Genomic DNA, 17,812 nt, shown 5'->3' on the forward strand with positions numbered 1-17,812 from the left:
TATCTTGGTTCCAGAAGAAAGCCACTTTCAATTTCTTTAAGTTGGGGGCTTTCATCAAGGTTGGTGTTTTTTGGTGTAACATCGTCCCCAGGATATTGCCCACACAGCACATACACTATACTGTATATACAAATGTATGTGGACACTCCTTCAAATCAGTGGATTTGGCTATTTCAGCCACACCCGTTGCTGACAGGTGTATAAAATTGAGCACACAGCCATGCAATCTCCATAGACAAACATTGGCAGTAGAATGGCTTTACTGAAGAGCTCAGAGACTTTCAATGTGGCACAGTCATAGGATGCCACCTTTCCCAAAAGTCAGTTTGACAAATTCCTGCCCTGCTAGAGCTGTTCCGGTCAACTATAAGTGCTGTTATTGTGAAGTTCAGCAACAACGGCTCAGCTGTGAAGTGGTAGGCCACAAAAGCTTGCAGAATGGGACCGCCGAGTGCTGAAGTGTGTAGCGCGTAAAAATCGTCTGTCCTTGGTTGTGACACTCACGACTGAGTTCCAAACTGACTCTGGAAGCAATGTCAGCACAATAACTGTTCGTCGGGAGCTTCATGAATGGGGTTTCCATAGCCGAGCAGCCGCACACAAGCCTAAGATCACCATGCGCAATGCCAAACATCGGCCATAGTGGTGTAAAGCTTGCCGCCTTTGGACTCTGGAGCAGTGGAAACGCGTTCTCTGAAATTATGAATTACGCTTCACCATCTGACGGACAAATCTGTGCTTGGTGGATGCCAGGAGAATGACACCAGCCCGAATGCTAAGTGCCTACTGTAAAGTTTGGTGGAGGAGGAATAATGGTCTGGGGCTGTTTTTTATGGTTCCAGTGAAGGGAAATCTTAACGCTACAGCATACAATGACATTCTAGATGATTCTGTGCTTCCAACTATGAGGCAACAGTTTGCGGAAGGACTGTTTCTGTTTCAGCATGACAATGCCCCCATGCACAAAGCAAGGTCCATACAGAAATGGTTTGTCAAGATTGGTGTGGAAAAACTTGACTGGCCTGCACAGAGCCCTGACCTCAACCACATCAAACACCTTTGTGATGAATTGGAACAGCAATTGCGAGCCAGGCCTAATCGCCAACATGAGTGCCCAACCTCACTAATGCTCATGGCTGAACAGAAGCAAATCCCTGCAGCAATGTGCCAACATCTAGTGGAAAGCCTTCCCAGAAGAGTGGGCTGTTATAGCAGCAAAGGGTGGAGCAAATCCATAGTAATGCCCATGATTTTGGAAGGAGATGTTTGACAATCAGGTGTCCACATACTTTTGGTCATGTAGTGTATAAGCCTGGGATACTAACCATTTAAAGTTGGCCTTAGTGGGAGTGACCATAGAACACTATAGGGGGGACCTGAGTCAAGTATTTTTCAATGTCACTAGTTGGGTGTGTGACTCTATTTTTATAGCTCATCGTCACTAGTTAACACAGTCAAAAAGTCATAATTATGGCTAAACCCTGCCCATTTCCAGAATTTATCTTCCTAAAATGTGATTTTAAACCTAACCCTAACTAATGAAGTCCATGTTTGATGCGTTCGTCCACCAGACCTTCCGCACATTTTGGTGGATGTGTCTGGGAACAAGATTAGGTGTAATGTGACTAACATGACATCACTTTAGAGTGTATGCCATCCTTCAGCACAATGTCACCCTTCACGAAGCAAATGTTTATATCATATTCTACATAGTGGGTTATGTCACATTTGACATTGGTGATTATGTCATAGTTATGTCACATTTATGAACCTTTTATAAAGCATGACATATGGTTATAGAATATTTGCAACACACTTATGTAGTACTTATGAAGGCATTATGAAGCCTTTATAAGCTATACGTAATTTAAAGTGTGCCCATAAACTCTTATTGTGATTTTCAGCATCAGTGGAGAGAAGATAGCACTTCTGGATGAGAGCTGGGCTGTTAAGAGGAAAGTCTCTCTCTTTCTGCTCTCTCTTTTCTCCTGTCTTTCCGCTCACTCGTTCTCCCTCTCTTTTCTTTGTCTCTGTCTTTCTCTCCTGCTCGTTGACACCAAGCCAAGGCCATTATCGGCGGTAGAATTGGGCCTTGGACAGAGGCTTTAGGTGTGTGTGTGTGTGTGTGTGTGTGTGTGTGTGTGTGTGTGTGTGTGTGTGTGTGTGTGTGTGGTCTATATCGTACCTGTGCAGATGAGTCCATCGTGCTTATCACACTCTCTGTCGTCACACTCACAGTAATCCCCAGAGACCCACCAATCCTGAGGAGATCCAGAGCAGATACACCGGCCACAGTGACACGACCCTGCCAGAACACACACACACATTCACACAAACACACACATACACACACAACAACAACGGACTTTCAAGCAATCAACAAAATAATTACAGTTATAAGAATATAAGGATAGATTTGTGAGGACAAGGTACTGTGCTCACAATCATAGTGTCCTGACCCTTTTTAAATTGTGACTGAATTAAAATACAAGACAGGCTGGTTCCAACCAGTGGGATGTAGTTTTCCCATGCTTGTCCACCCCTTAAGTATATCACATCAGCTATACTTTTACCTGGGAATCGTACCCAGCAAACCTTCACTGTAAAAGTCTGTCCTCCTTTGGCTCCCACAGTACTTCCTCTCCTGAACAACAAAAGCACTGTCCTTGCATTTCTCCCATCAGATATTGCTACTGTGTGCTCCAGTGCCCATCAAGGGCAGTGAGCGACGGGCTGGATAGTAAGGTGTTAAATGCTTGGAAAAGGCATACAAGCAGGCAGACGGATGAGAGAGGAACAAATCTCTCATGGCTGTAACCCAGGAGAGGTCTGTTCAGTCTCCACTATTTATCCCCATAGACTACCCACTGGGCACAGACGTCAGTTCAACGTCTAGTTTTGTTTTACATTTGGTTCAGTTGTCAACTAACATGAATTCAATGTGAAATCAACAAAACATTTCACCATATCATTGGATTTAAGTTAAAAGTTGGGTGATGACTTTTTGCAAATCAAATTCGTTTTCTGTGTTTATTCAACGTCATCACATAGATGTTTTTGGTTGAAATGACGTTGAAACAACATTGATTCAATCCTTTTTTGCCCAGTAGGTATTGTGTGCCTGAAGGATGGCAGTGTGAGAGTTGAAGGGTTGACTCCACTTGAGTCATAGGTTACCGCTTGTTGTCATGAATCTTGTTCTGGAGGCAGCTCTGCAGGGTGGTCACAAGCTGGCACAGCCACAAAGTCATAAAATCTGATTTTAAACCTAACCCTAACCTTTACCCTAACTGAAGGGGAGAGGATAGTCTTATGCTTGTGTCTGAGTGCAGAGGAGCATGGTGAAACATGCCCATCTCCATTGTGCAGCCTAAGAAGGTGTGAGACCAAAGGGTGAGGATGTCCTAAGATGGACAACATACCTTTGGTTTAGTAGTTCACTGCCAGTATTCCATACTCCAGTAATCTCCATGCACTTGACATTTGGCTTAAATCTCAGTGTGACATGCAAGTTGTTCTTTGGTTACATAGCTGAATAGAGTATACGGCCTCCAACACATGATGATATACAGTGTCTTCGGAAAGTATTCAGACCCCTTGACTTTTTCCAGCGTTATTCTAAAATGTATTAAATTGGTTTTTTTCCCTCATCGATCTACCCCATAATGACAAAGCATAAACAGGTTTTTAGAAATGTTTGTTAATTTAAAAAAACTGAAAAACTGACATATTACATTTATATAAGTATTCAGATCCTTTACTCAGTACTTTGTTGAAGCACTTTTGACAGTGATTGCAGCCTTGAGTCTTCTTGGGTATGACACTATAACCTTGGCACACATGTATTTGGGGAGTTTCTCCCATTCTTTTCTGCAGATCCTCTCAAGCTCTGTCAGGTTGAATGGAGAGCGCCGCTGCACGGCTATTTTCAGGTCTCTACAGAGATGTTCGATCGGGTTTGGGTCTGGGCTCTGAGATGGTGCCAGGTTTCCTTCAGACGTGACGCTTGGCATTCAGGCCAAAGAGTTCAATCTTTGTTTCATCAGACCAGAGAATCTTGTTTCTCATGGTCTGTGAGTCTTCAGGTGCCTTTAGGCAAACTCCAAGTGGGCTGTCATGTGCCTTTTACTGAAGAGTGGCTTCCGTCTGGCCACTCTACCATAAAGGCCTGATTGGTGGGGTGCTGCAGATGGTTGTCCTTCTGGAAGGTTCTCCCATCTCCACAGAGGAACTCCGGAGCTTTGTCAGAGTGACCTTCAAGTTCTTGGTCACCTCCCTGACCAAGGCCCTTCTTCCCTGATTGCTCAGTTTGGCCGGGCAGCCAGCTCTAGTCTTGGTGGTTAAAAACGTCTTCCATTTAAGAATGATGGAGGCCACTGTGTTTTTGGGGACCCTTCCCGTGATTTGTGCCTCGACACAATCCTGTCTCTGAGCTCTATGGACAATTTTTTCGACCCCATGGCTTGTTTTTTGCTCTGACATGTACTGTCAACAGTGGGACCATATAAAGACAGGTGTGTGCCTTTCCAAATCATATTCAATCAATTGAAATTACCACAGGTGGACTCCAATCAAGTTGTAGAAACATCTTAAGGATGATCAAAGGAAACATGATGCACCTGAGCTCAACTTCGAGTCTCATATCAAAGGGTCTGAATACTTATGTAAATAGGTTATTTCTGTTTTCTATTTTTAATCAATTTGCAAAAATGTCTACCAACTTGTGTTTTGTTGTTATGGGGTACTGTGTGTAGATTGCTCATGATTTTTTTTTATTTAATCCATATTATAATAAGGCTGTAAAGTAACAAAATGTGGAGAAAGTAAAGGGGTCTGAATACTTTGCGAAGGCACTGTAGATATACCTTGGATATTGGGTATATCTACAGTGCTACATAGTAAGACAGAGGGGCTCTGTTTTGCTTGAATGGATGCTTTCTCCGGTGAGATAGTAGTTTCTTCTCCCAACATTAGAGCCTGATCCTCTCCTTCTCCCGATCATTGAAGGTGTCTTGCCCAGTTGATAATCATCCCGATAATTGCCTCAAAACTGAACCTAAACTATATTGAAACAAATTTCACATATAATAAAAGATTAAATAAATTAAGTAAAGTATAATGGGGGAGAAAGGGGGAGAATGGGTAAGTTGATGAGTGAGAGAAAGCAAATGATGCATAATTATGTCATCACCAATTGTGAATGAAGAACAGGGCGGGCCATCCTATTATGTTGATCTATTCTAATTATATACCCTATATCAGTCCACAGAATCCAAGCAGTCTTATCAGTCTACTCTGGCGTACTTGGAGTAGGCCTACACAGTGAGAGCATGCGTAATCTACAATGGCAAGAAGACCAAGACGAATGGATGCACATGCTGCGTCTGCGCTGCTGCAAAATGTAAATGAAAACGACTCAGATGGCAGGGAAGAAATGAATCATGACATCTCTGATGATTATTCTTCTGATTCTGAGCCTAAGCCTGAGCCTACAACTCCGAGGCCTAAGCGCAAAAAAAGACAGAACATTGCGCACTGATCATGTTTCGGAGCCATCACCAAATGAAACGGTGAGACTGGAGAGAGACAGCACCAATAGAACAAGCCGGTGACAATGCTACGGGCTGATTATGAGCACAAAATGTCATCACTGAGAGAGTACGTCCTACATCTCAAGCAAAAAACAGGATGCGCATCACACTCACCAACTTTCGTTGTTTATGTGACATGGACATGCTCCAACTGCTGCCATTGCTTGAAGACGCACACAATGTAAGCGCGAGCGGACATTAACTGACTATTTTTGACGGCTCTCATATTGACACTTCATTATAATACCATTATTGGTTTTGTGCGGATTTTCACTATTTATCATGTACAAAAAGTTGTTATCACGTGCCAACACATATAGTTTCTGTTCCATGATTTTTTTTTTTTTTTTACATATATCCTGCATTAACATAAACTAATGAAAATGCTTTTTTCGTATTCTAAAGTTAGCTAAGACCTTCCTAAACACAACCAAATGATAATTTTTGCATATACATACAATCTATTAATTGCACTGTCAGAATGACTGCTCATTAGCTTGAAGGGGGATCCCTCCAGGCCCAACGTCTCTAGTAAAACAAAATAATGTGCAGCGCATGCAGACATAGGAGGTCCCGTGAAAAAAAGAACCCCCCTATGGAAATCAAATTCTCATCCAACAGATTTGTTCTGGCGCTGGCCCTGCAAAGCAGCCGGGGCCTTAAGAAACCACTTATGTCGCTTATACCTGAAGCCAGCCGTGGGAAGACTGCAGGTATGAGGGTGTCGTTTCTTTATGCCCGCTACTGCCCTAATCTGTGTGATCAGATCTCATGGAAAGCTCTACTCAAGTGGTCTACACAAATCAATGGAGTAGAAAATAACTGAATGGAATGAAATAGTGCAGAGAATAGACACAAAAAGAAGCCAATAGATGGAGATAGAAATGAAATAAATGTAATAGAATGACAAAGGAAAAAACAAAGGAACCTTTTCCATTGCACATGACTCCATCGGCGGTCTCACACAGCTCTTTGCTCTGAGCGTCAGTCATTTCGCATGTCCGAGGGAACGAGCACAACTTCCCAAACCAGCCGTCACCACAGATACACCGGCCGCATGAACAGAAACCATGACCTGGTGGGGGACAGGGTAGACATACAGTATGTTATACAATAGAAACCAGTAGAAACCATGACCTGGTGGGGGACAGGGTAGACATACAGTATGTTATACAATAGAAACCAGTAGAAACCATGACCTGGTGGGGGACAGGGTAGATTCTTATGAGTAGAATATCACAATTGTCACGTCCTGACCAGTATAAGGGTTATTTGTTATTGTAGTTTGGTCAGGACGTGGCAGAGGGTATTTGTTTTATGTGGTTCGGGGTGGTGGTTTATTTAGTAGGGCGTTTGATTTATTATTTCCGGGTTTTGGTTTATGTTCTATGTTTTGTACTTCTATGTTCTGTACTTCTATGTTCTTTTTCGGTTGGTGTATTTCTATGTGCAGGTTAATGGGGGGTTGGACTCTCAATTGGAGGCAGGTGCTTTCTCGTTGCCTCTGATTGAGAGTCCTATATATGGCTAATTGTTTGGTGTAGTGTTGTGGGAGATTGTTTCTTGTTTTGCGTGTGTGAGCATGACAAGACTGTTTTGTTGATCGTTCGTTCTTCTTTTGTTATTTTGGTGTTTTCTTGGTTAAAATAAAATACAAGATGAGCATCCACATTCCTGCTGTGTTTTGGTCCTCCATTCCCGACGACAACCGTTACAACAATACACATTTGAAACGAGGGAGATGATGATCGAAAAAGTTAGTAATGTTACCGGTGTCAGTGATGCTTTGTAAGAAAAAAGGTATGTTCTGTCCTCTATTGCGTTTGCTTGTATGAACCACTGCACACACAGAAAAAATGTGTAATTGGAACTTGAATTTGAAGTTGTTTGGATTTGAATCTCCATTTCTCTCTGGCCACGCTACCACCATTATGACATCACTTGAATGGATCTAGTGCATCACAAGGAAATAAGCTTGGTTTGCCATGGAAACCACCAATAACATTCTACATTCACAACATTCTAGAGACAAATTCAAGACTCTCCTCATAAACAACATTTACATTTACATAACAACCAAACCTTTTGAGAAGACAAGTCGAACTTTGGATCTCTTAAATGTCACGTCACTATGACTATGGCTACGAGTCTGACTCCGACTCTCAGTCTGATAAGGAGGAGCCTATGTGTCTGGCTGTGACTCTGAGTCTGAAGAGTCCAGAGAGCTGGGCCTCTACCTCTTCATAGAGCCCACACCCTCCTAGCCATCCTCTGCACACTTAGAATTGTATTTTTCAAAAATGGGTTCTTCAGCTGTCCCAATAGGAGAACCCTTTTTGGTTCCAGGTAGAACCCTTTTGGATTCCATATAAAACGCTGTGTGGAACAGGTTCTACATGGAACCGAAAAGGGTTCTACATGGAACCGAAAAGGGTTCTTCAAAGGGTTACCTTATGGGAACAGCCGAAGAATCCTTTTAGGTTGGAGGTAGCACCTTTTTGTTGTATGTGCTGGTCCCGCTGGCCAATGCCAGTAGTGTGCAGTGACCAGGAATGATGCCCTGAATCAGGCTGGGGTGGAAGAGGCAGTGTCAGTGCAACCAGCTCTCACAATCTCATTGCAGAATTAGACTTCATCCACGTTTCCAAACATCAAATTTCAAAGTTGCGCCAAACGTCAAATTTTGAAGTGTTTGTGTTACTCCTGCTCCTGTGTATCGTTCAACTTCTCCAAATGTCAAATTTAGAAGTTAAGGGTTAAGTTTAGGCACTCATTCTGAATGGTTAAGGTATGGGGTTTGGGATAGGGTTAAAACATTTTGTTTAGGCTCTCATTCCAAATGGTTAACGTATTGTCTGTTCTTAATGTGGGCTAATAACCAGCTGACGCTAGTACAAGGGTATTGCCCTCCCTCGGCTCCTTCATGTGCTCTTAACAATTTATCTGAATTACTATCTACAGTAAATATGGTCAATCTGAACTACTAATAATGAGCGGTTTTAATATTGATTGGAGGACACCAGTGTCAGATTAATATGAAAATATCGAAGTGGCGATCATTACATTTTGTCAGCCGGTTATTGTCATGCAAAAGACTGCCGGTTTCACGGTAATTTACTGTTAATTAACACAAACACGTTTAGCATCTCCAGGCCTCTACCCATACAAGCGCTGATGCACGCCTTTGGAACATCTACATTTCAAAAAGTATAATAAACCAATTTAATGTACAGCATCACAATAAATCCATTATTTATTTTACGTCTAAAGAAACACTACATATGAAAATGTATTTCAGGTGAACAGAATATGAGTTGACCTACTATAGGCCTATGTTATCTGGTTATGCTCCATGCCATAGGCTGTAGGCTTGTTCATTTAGCAGACAAGATATGCTTATAAGTCCCGTGCCATTATTTTACTTTATATGATTTTATAGTAAGGATAATATAATTGAACTTAGCTGAATAAAATCAGGTTATTTTTCCCATTACAGAGTGAGTGCGCATATGAAGTGGCTATGTTGAGTGTAAAAGTGATCATTTGAAACAGGTCCTATTTGCTAGACTTAGAGTTATTTGGTAACATTAGTTGTGAATGATACAAAACATTAGAATTTCTTAGAAATCAACATAAATGGGCTGCATGGTGCGAGTATAGGCTACTGAGGATTTGAGAAAGTAACAAAAAAAGTTTGTTCTCTGTTCCTTGCCTCAGGCGGCACAGCTGTTCTCTCATCAAGTGATCATATTTTCACCCATCAGATTATTCTCAATTTAATCTTGTCTTTACTAATATGTAAAATTACATTTCAATTTAGAATGGCCTATTATTAAATGGGCAGGAACAGGGGCACTCGAATAAAGAATTGATAGCGAATTGTGGCCGTGCGCTTTCTCGCTGGTCGGTTTTGTAGGCTCATTCGGTTGTAAAGCAGAGTATGTGCTTAATATGAGCAGCTGAGAAATAAATAGAAGAACACTATTTTCACTCCACACATCCACCACTGTTTGAGGAGCATGCTCTCGCTGCCCAACAGGTGATATTCCGCCCAAACTCTGTATCCCATGGGCTCTCCAACCTTGTTCCTGCAGATACTCAGTGCTTAATTTGTGGAAACCAAGTGAAATCGGTTCTGGAACATCGATAGTGACATGTTTTCACAAACAAAACATATTTCACTAAACTGTTGACGGCCCGTCTGTGTGCTCAAGAAAAATAATAAAGAAGAGAAGAGGAGATAAAACGCATGGTGGTGAGGTATTCTGTATAGCTAAAGTTAGTGTCACCCAATTAATTATAAAAATATAAAAAATATGAAAAATCAAATACAAATTCACTAACTTAGACTGGCTGTGAACTGCCCAACAAAATCAATGAACCAACAGCATTGCCTAGGGTATAATAATACATACAGTCTACACTCAAAAGGCAATTACTCAAATTTGTTTAGTTTTGGAGTATAGGCTAGACCAATTATGTACCAAAGACATCTTAAATCAGTTTTGTTTTGTTTTTCTGCCATGCGTAATATGTGGTAGGCTATGTAATGTGTGATGGCACAGTAATCATTTATATTCCGTTTTTTTTTCGGGCTTGGGCTCATGTATAAGCTCTAATATGTGTATGGGTGTTATGAATTAATCATCACCTTAGAAAGCGCTGTCCATTTCATTGTGTTAGTATTTGAAACAACATCCACTACGACCATGTTTTACACAGTTTCAACCTGCTGTTGACGTTTTGATGACAAGTGTTTGATGTGATTTTAGATTGCATTTGCATTGATGTCAGAGTGGTTAGAGGGAAAATACAGCCCTGCGTATCAGGTCATTAGGACCTGATGGTAGTTTGCAAGTTGGGTACTACCAAAGCATGTCCAGAGTGCATAAAAGGAGATTCAACAGTCACAAGGAAGTTTACTGTGGTCATGACTTATGACTGTGCAACGGCCGTCGTTAGAGTGAGACCAAGGCGCAGCGTGGGTTGTGTTCATCATATTTTGATATAAACAGTGAACCAGCAAAAACAATAAACAAGAAGCAACACAACGAACGAACAGTTTCGCAGGCTACTAACAGCAATGCAAAATCAACTTCCCACAAAAGACAGGTGGAAAAAGGGCTACCTAAGTATGGCTCCCAATCAGCGACAATGATGTACAGCTGTCCCTGATTGAAAGCCATACCAGGCCAAAACAAAGAAATACAACACATAGATAGGGAACATAGAATGAACATAGAAATAGAAAATATAGAACATACATCAAAACCTCAAAACACACAAAACAAACACCCCCTGCCACACCCTGACCAAACTACAATAACAAATAACCCCTTTTACTGGTCAGGACGTGACAGACTGCTAGTGTGGCAGTAATATGGTCCCCGCAACTAGTCACTATAACAGCCCTAGTCAGATATGCTGAAAGATATTTGCTCTGAGCTAAACCTCTCAGCTGATAACTGAGCCTACACAGCCGAATCCTAAAGATCCATCGAAATCTACCTTGATCTTATTTTGACTAATACTCCAGATAAATATGTTGCTAATGGAGTTTTCTCACTGGATTTTAGTGACCATTGCCCAGGTGACTGTTTCAGAGATGTAAGAATGCATAAATCTAAGCCTCCTGTCATCACTAAGAGGAACTTTAAAAACTTGAACAAGCTTTTTTACATTCTGTTTATTTTAGTGACCTTGATTGTATCTCAGCTATTTCTGAACCTGATTTAGCTTCAAGCTTTTTTGTAAATGTCTTCAACACTATTGTAGATAATCATGCTCTCTTTAAAACTCTGAGAGTTAAAGGTAGATTGAATGCCTGATTCAGTTCTGAATTATCTGAAGTCATTTGTAAGATAAATGTTGCCTGGGTCAAGTCCAGAAACACAGGCTTATACCCGGATTGGCAAACTTCAAAGCAACTAAGGAATCAATGTCTGAGACTAATTATAAAGGCTACATTTGATTATTATGTAACCACTCATTCTGATTGTAAGAAGAATCTGGAAAAATGGAAAACTGCCCCCACAAATTAATTCAGACTTGCCCCATTACAGACAAAAATGTCATAATTGATGCATTTAATCGTCATTTTATTTCAGCAAGCTATTTTTTTGAAAGAGCGTCTAGCCCTACAATCTCTAAAAGCCAATTTATGCTTGATCCGAAAATGTGGAGGGTGTGACAGAGGCCAAATTGTATGAAGGCATGCAGAGGCCAAATCAAGCTCCGTACCGCATGGGCATATGCCTCTCAAATTTTCTAACAATGCAGAGGGCTCTGTATAGCTCCGCATTGACATGATTGGTTGACAGTAGGTAAGGGCGGGAGGTCATGTATAAGCACAAACTCACTTTCTTGACAACTTCCTTCGCAGCAGCTCTGTGCTGCTCTGCGAAGCGGAAGATGTATGAATGCTCTGACTTCTGCAGAGGCCGTAGCACCGTGAATACTGCACTGCCAATGCCGACGTCGGATTGACAATGCAGCGCCTTTAAGAGTGGGCTAAATGCTGATTTGGAACTTTTGCAGATTGATTTGGAAAACAGAAGTCAAGTTTTTGCATTTTGGCAATTCACAGAAAAGAAGTCCTTCATGACTTACTTGCTTTATAGATACCAAGAAATCCACAGGGGCTGACCAACTGATCAGCCGGGAATGCTCAAGTGTGCTTCCCACCTCATTGTTGGCTCAGTCACCCATATCTTATATCTTAAATCTAACATTATTATCATGAAATATTCCTAAAGTATGGAAAACAGCTTATGTGCTACCACTCCATAAGGGCTGGGAGAGTAGTGATCTAGATAATTATCGTACCATCTGCAGGTTTCCATGTCTAGCCTAAGATTCACAACTTTCGCAACATGGTATTTTGAATATAAATCAATGTGGGTTTAGGCCAGGGCACAGCACTATCACAGCACCACATTAGTTGTTAATGATATTGTCAATTCTTTAGATGCTAAAATTAATTGTGCTGCCTTGTTTGTGGACCTGTCAAAAGCTGTTGATCATGCTATGTTATTGAACAAGTTGTCCTTGATTGGGTTCTGACGCCTACTCATGGATTTATGATTATCTTAGTGACAGAACTCAGGCCATCATGATTGATGGGTTTGAATTTCTTGAGGTAGAGTACATAAAGGTGTTCTGCAGGGGTCGATACTAGGACCTGTTCTTTTCACTTTTTATATAAATGTTATTGGTCAGTCTGTAATTTTTATTTTTTTTACATTTCATCGATATGCTGATGATGCTATTATGTACGCAATTGCACCTACTGCTGACCTGGATGTGACAAGGCTGGCTGGACTTCTTTAAAGTCACGTAGATCACATCATTACGCTCTTTTTGTTTACAAAGCCCTGCTCCATAAGCTTCTGACTTACCTGACATCACTGTTAAGCTTTAAAATGACAAGTTATCAAACCCGTTTACAGGGTTGGTTAACTTTGGAGACTCCTTTGGTGACTCCTTTGAAGTAAATCAGCCTTTAATTTCCTTGCACCCTATGTTTGGAATAATAATAAAAAGATGTTTCCATTGGATCCTTTGAAGAATGTGTTTGTTTTAATTGACTGTGTTTTGTATCTTAATGTGTATTTAATATCTTTATGCATATCTATACTTGCCTGTTGTATGTGCTTATTTTTGTATTGTTCAGGGCTCATTTGTAAAAGAGACAATAGTCTCAAAATGACTTCCTTGTTAAAATAAAGGTAAATAAATAAAAAGAGTTTGAAATAAAAAAACAGTGTCCATGACTGGGATCAAACACATAACCTTCTGATTCAGAGTCATGGGATCAGAAGGTTTCTCCTGCTGCTGTGTATCGTTCCATTTCTCTAAATGCCAAATTTAGAAGGGTAAAGTTTAGGCACTCATTCCAAATGGTTATGGTAAGGGTTAAGGTTTGGGATAGGGTTAAAATAAAAAATAAAAATCCAGTGTCCACGACTGGGATCAAACACATAAACTTCTGATCCAGAGTCACAGGAGTATGCATGTCCACCACCCACATCCACAATGACTGAGCAAAATCCAAGCCTACTTGATGGTAATAGCACTCACTGTTGCCCCTACTGGCCTGTTTTGAAGGCATTTCATGACGTCCTCAGGACATGGATATTCCAATATCGACGTCAATCTCGAAAGACCTGGCTGGTCAGTGACCACGCTCCTAAAGATCATGGAGACCATGATGCGCGAGCACCATGAAGAGCCCCAGAGCTCCAGCCTTGAGATCACCAGAGGGTCTGACAGTGTCCTTGCCCCTGTTGTGGTGCCAGCATGGGTCACCTGGTTCAGGAGCATGGATTCAGCCACAGCAGGGACTCAACCAGACAGCACCCAGCCAGAGAGCTCACCCTTCAAGAGGGAGATCAGAGGAGGACACCTCTATGAGGCAAAGCGTCTCCCGAAAGAGAGACACATAATCATCCACTTCTGGTTGCCCAGGAGGCTTTCAGACAGAAGGCCTGTCCTCCAAGAGGAAGACGCAATCAGAGGACTCTAACAGTTTCCTTGTCCCTATGTAACCATGGGTCCCCTGTAAGAGGATGAGGCAGAGTGACCTTCGAGTTGCACATCCTGGATGAAACTGTAGAGGTATTTTATCTTTGGCTCTGCTTTTAATAATGTATTTCCACTTTGTTTTTGTGCTTTTAGTTTTTTTCTTTGTAGGCTACAGGGGCCTTGGGTGACATTAAAAGTAAATGTATTGTTATTTGTATTATTATCAAATCAGATGAGGACATTGTGAAAAAGGTTTGCCCGAAAGAGGACATGGGAATCAGCCCCTTGCCCTGAGTCTGAGGAAACCAATCAGAAGAGACAGATGGTCTAATGAGGATAGGGACTGAACTCAACTGACATCAACCAATCTCCCTGAACTTTTCAGATAGTCATGGTGGGTGAGTACTGTTTCATTGCATGTGATTGTATTGACTAAATGTATTACCATTACATTTTTTGGTCTATTATCATCATATTCACTTAATAAAATGTAGTACACCTGCAATCTAAATTGTCATTGTGTCTCATTGTCCTTGATTATAATTTCTTGGGATTGGATTTGAAAATGTAGCTCAATAAAAATGCATCTGATTCACACACCAAGGGCTCAAATCAATCCATAGCGCTGAAGATCTGCATAACAAAGCGATATAAATTTAAAGGCAATGTCCCACGTTAGTGGAGACTGCATTCATGGTAAATGCTGCATACGGCGTATGTCAGCTCAATCGGAAATTACCTTTAAATTTCAATTACGCTATAACGCTGAACTTCTGCGATACGGATTGAATCGAGCCCTAACCTAATATTGTTTAAAATCTTGAAATAAAAAATAAAAAATGTATATACACTGTACAGTATATACAAAACTACGTGGACAACCTTTCAAATTAGTGGATCCGGCTATTTCAGCCACACCCTTTGCTGACAGGTGTATACAATTGAGCACACAGCCATGCAATCTCCATAGTAAAACATTGGCAGTAAAATGGCCTTTCTGAAGAGCTCAGTGTCTTTCAATGTGGAACCATCATAGGATGCCACTTTTCCAACTAGTCAGTTTGTCAAATGTATGCCCTGCTAGAACTGCCCTGGTCAACTGTAAGTGCTATTATTGTGAAGTGGAAATGTCTAGGAGCAGCAACGGCTCAGCCGTGAAGTGGGAGGCCACATAACCTCACAAAATGGGGCCGCCGAGTGCTGAAGCCCGTAGAGCGTAAAAATCTTCTGTCCTCGGTTGCAACACTCACTACCGAGTTCCCTTGGAAGCAATGTCAGCACAAGAACTGTTTGTCGGCAGATTCATGAAATGAGATTCCATGGCCGAGCAAGCACACACAAGCGTAAGATTACCACGCGCAATGCCAAGTGTCGGCTGGAGTGGTGTAAAGCTCGCCGCCATTGGACTCTGGAGCAGTGGAAACGCACAAAGCGAGGTACAAAATGGTTTGTCAAGATCGGTGTGGAAGGACTTGACTGGCCTGCAGAGAGCCCTGACCTCAACTGCATCGAACACCTTGGGGATGAATGCGAGCCAGGCCTAATCGCCCAACATCAGTGCCCAACCTCACTAATTCTAGTGGCTGAATGGAAGCAAGTCCCCGCAGTAATGTTCCAACATCTAGTGCAAAGCCTTCCCAGAGGAGTGGAGGCTGTTATAGCAGCAAAGGGGGGACCAACTCCATTTTAATGCCCATGATTTCTGAATGAAATATTCGACGAGCAGGTGTCTACATACTTTTGTTCATGTAGTGTACTTAAAAAATGTGAATACACTATTAAAAAAAATGAACAAAAATATAAATGCAACATGCAACAATTGCAAAGATTTGACTGAGTTACAGTCCATATAAGGAAATCGGTCAATTAAAAGAAATGAATAAAGACCTAATCTAGGGATTTAACACGACTGGGAATACAGATATGCATCTGTTGGTCACAGATACCTTTAAAAAAAAAAAAGTAAGGACGTGGATCAAAAAAACTGTCAGTATCTGGTGTGGCCACCATTTGCCTCATGCGCGACACATATCCTTCCCTTAGAGTTGTTTAGCCTGTTGATTGTGGCCTGTGGAATGTTGTCCCACTACTCTTCAATGGGTGTGCGATGTTGCTGGATATTGGCTGGAACTGGAACACACTGTTGTACACGTCAATTCAGAGCATCCCAAACATGCTCAATGGGTGACATGTCTGGTTAGTATGCTGGCCATGAAAGAACTGGGACATTTTCAGCTTCTAGGAATTGTGTACAGATCCTTGCAGCATGGGGCAGTGCATTATCATGCTGAAACATGAGGCGATGGCGGTGGATGAATGGCACGACAATGGGCCTCAGGATTTCATGACGGTATCTCTGTGAATTCAAATTGCCATCGATAAAATGCAATTGTATTCATTGTCCGTAGCTTATACTTGCCCATACCATAGCCCCACCACCACCATGGGGCACTCTGTTCACAACGTTGACATCAGCAAACCGCTCGCCCACTTGACGCCATACACATGGTCTGCAGTTGTGAGGCAGGTAAGACATACTGACAAATTCTATAAAACAACTTTGGAGGTGGCTTATGGTAGAAAAATTATCATTCAATTCTCTGCCAAAAGCTCTGGTGGACATTTCTGCAGTCAGCATGCCAATTGCACGCTCCCTCAAAACTTGAGACATCTGTGGCATTGTGTTGTGTGACAAAACTGCACATTTTAGAGGGGCCTTTTATTGTCCCCAGCACTAGGTGCACCTGTGTAATGGTCATGCTGGTTAATCAGCTTCTTGATATGCCACACCTGTCAGGTGGATGGATTATCTTGGAAAAGGTGAAATGCTCACAAACAGGGAGAAATCAGCTTTTTGTGTGTATGGAACATTTTGGGGATCTTTTATTTTTAGCATATTAAACATGGAACCAACACTTTACATGTTGTGTTTATAGTTTTGTTCAGTGTATATACGCAACTGGGGGATACGTAAATGGCTATTGTTAGGCTTGAATCCACAGGTGTCCACCTTGTGTCTTTGTGTGACCAGACACAGTTCATTAATTTGATGCAAAAGTTACTGGCTTGTCCTATACCATAGAAAAATATAGATAGATTTCTGATGAGTTTCAGAGATGTACTCCTTTGTCAGATCAATGTTTCATGATTTACACAGTTTGTTTTTGTATATTCAATCAATCATTTTCTCAACGTAATATAAAATTGTGAGCCAAGGTAACAAGAGTGTGGTACACTACGAGGCTACAGACCTGGGTTACATTTTATTTTATTTAACTAGGCAAGTCAGTTAAGAACAAATTCTTATTTACAATTACGGACTAGCCTGACCAAACCCTAATCATGCTGGGCCAGTTGTCAGCTGCCCTATGGGACTCCCAATCACAGCCGGTTGTGATACAGCCTGGAATTGAACCAGGGCCTGTAGTGACGCCTCTAGCACTGAGATGCTGTGCCTTAGACTGCTGCGCGACTCAGGAACCCCTCACAGATGTACAATATTAATTTGATTACATTGTTATCGCAGAGAATTTTCTTGCGCAGCAGAAAATCCAAACTTGTAGTTTATTCAAGGTTCAAAAAAGGCTTCTAAGGTTTGTAATTTCCACTTAAAAATTCCAGATGTGATTTGCTCGAACAAAAAATTAATCAATCCCTACAAAAATGTCCATTAATTATAATCCACATAAGAATTCACA

At 41.5% G+C, this 17,812-nt stretch overlaps 1 protein-coding gene across 1 annotated transcript in view; it reads right to left on the reverse strand.

Annotated features, from left to right (window-relative positions):
* The window catches only part of itgbl1 (integrin, beta-like 1), a 150,388-nt gene that overhangs the window by 12,082 nt on the left and 120,494 nt on the right, over window positions 1-17,812 (reverse strand). Inside the window, exons 9-10 of the mRNA XM_029703650.1 lie at window positions 6,520-6,666; window positions 2,186-2,305 (exon numbers count right to left, since the gene is read on the reverse strand). Coding sequence (XP_029559510.1) covers window positions 2,186-2,305; window positions 6,520-6,666 — 267 coding nt within the window. The remainder of the gene's footprint in view (window positions 1-2,185; window positions 2,306-6,519; window positions 6,667-17,812) is intronic.

Source organism: Salmo trutta, chromosome 20 (assembly GCF_901001165.1).
Source record: "Salmo trutta chromosome 20, fSalTru1.1, whole genome shotgun sequence".
Lineage (NCBI taxonomy): Eukaryota > Metazoa > Chordata > Actinopteri > Salmoniformes > Salmonidae > Salmo > Salmo trutta.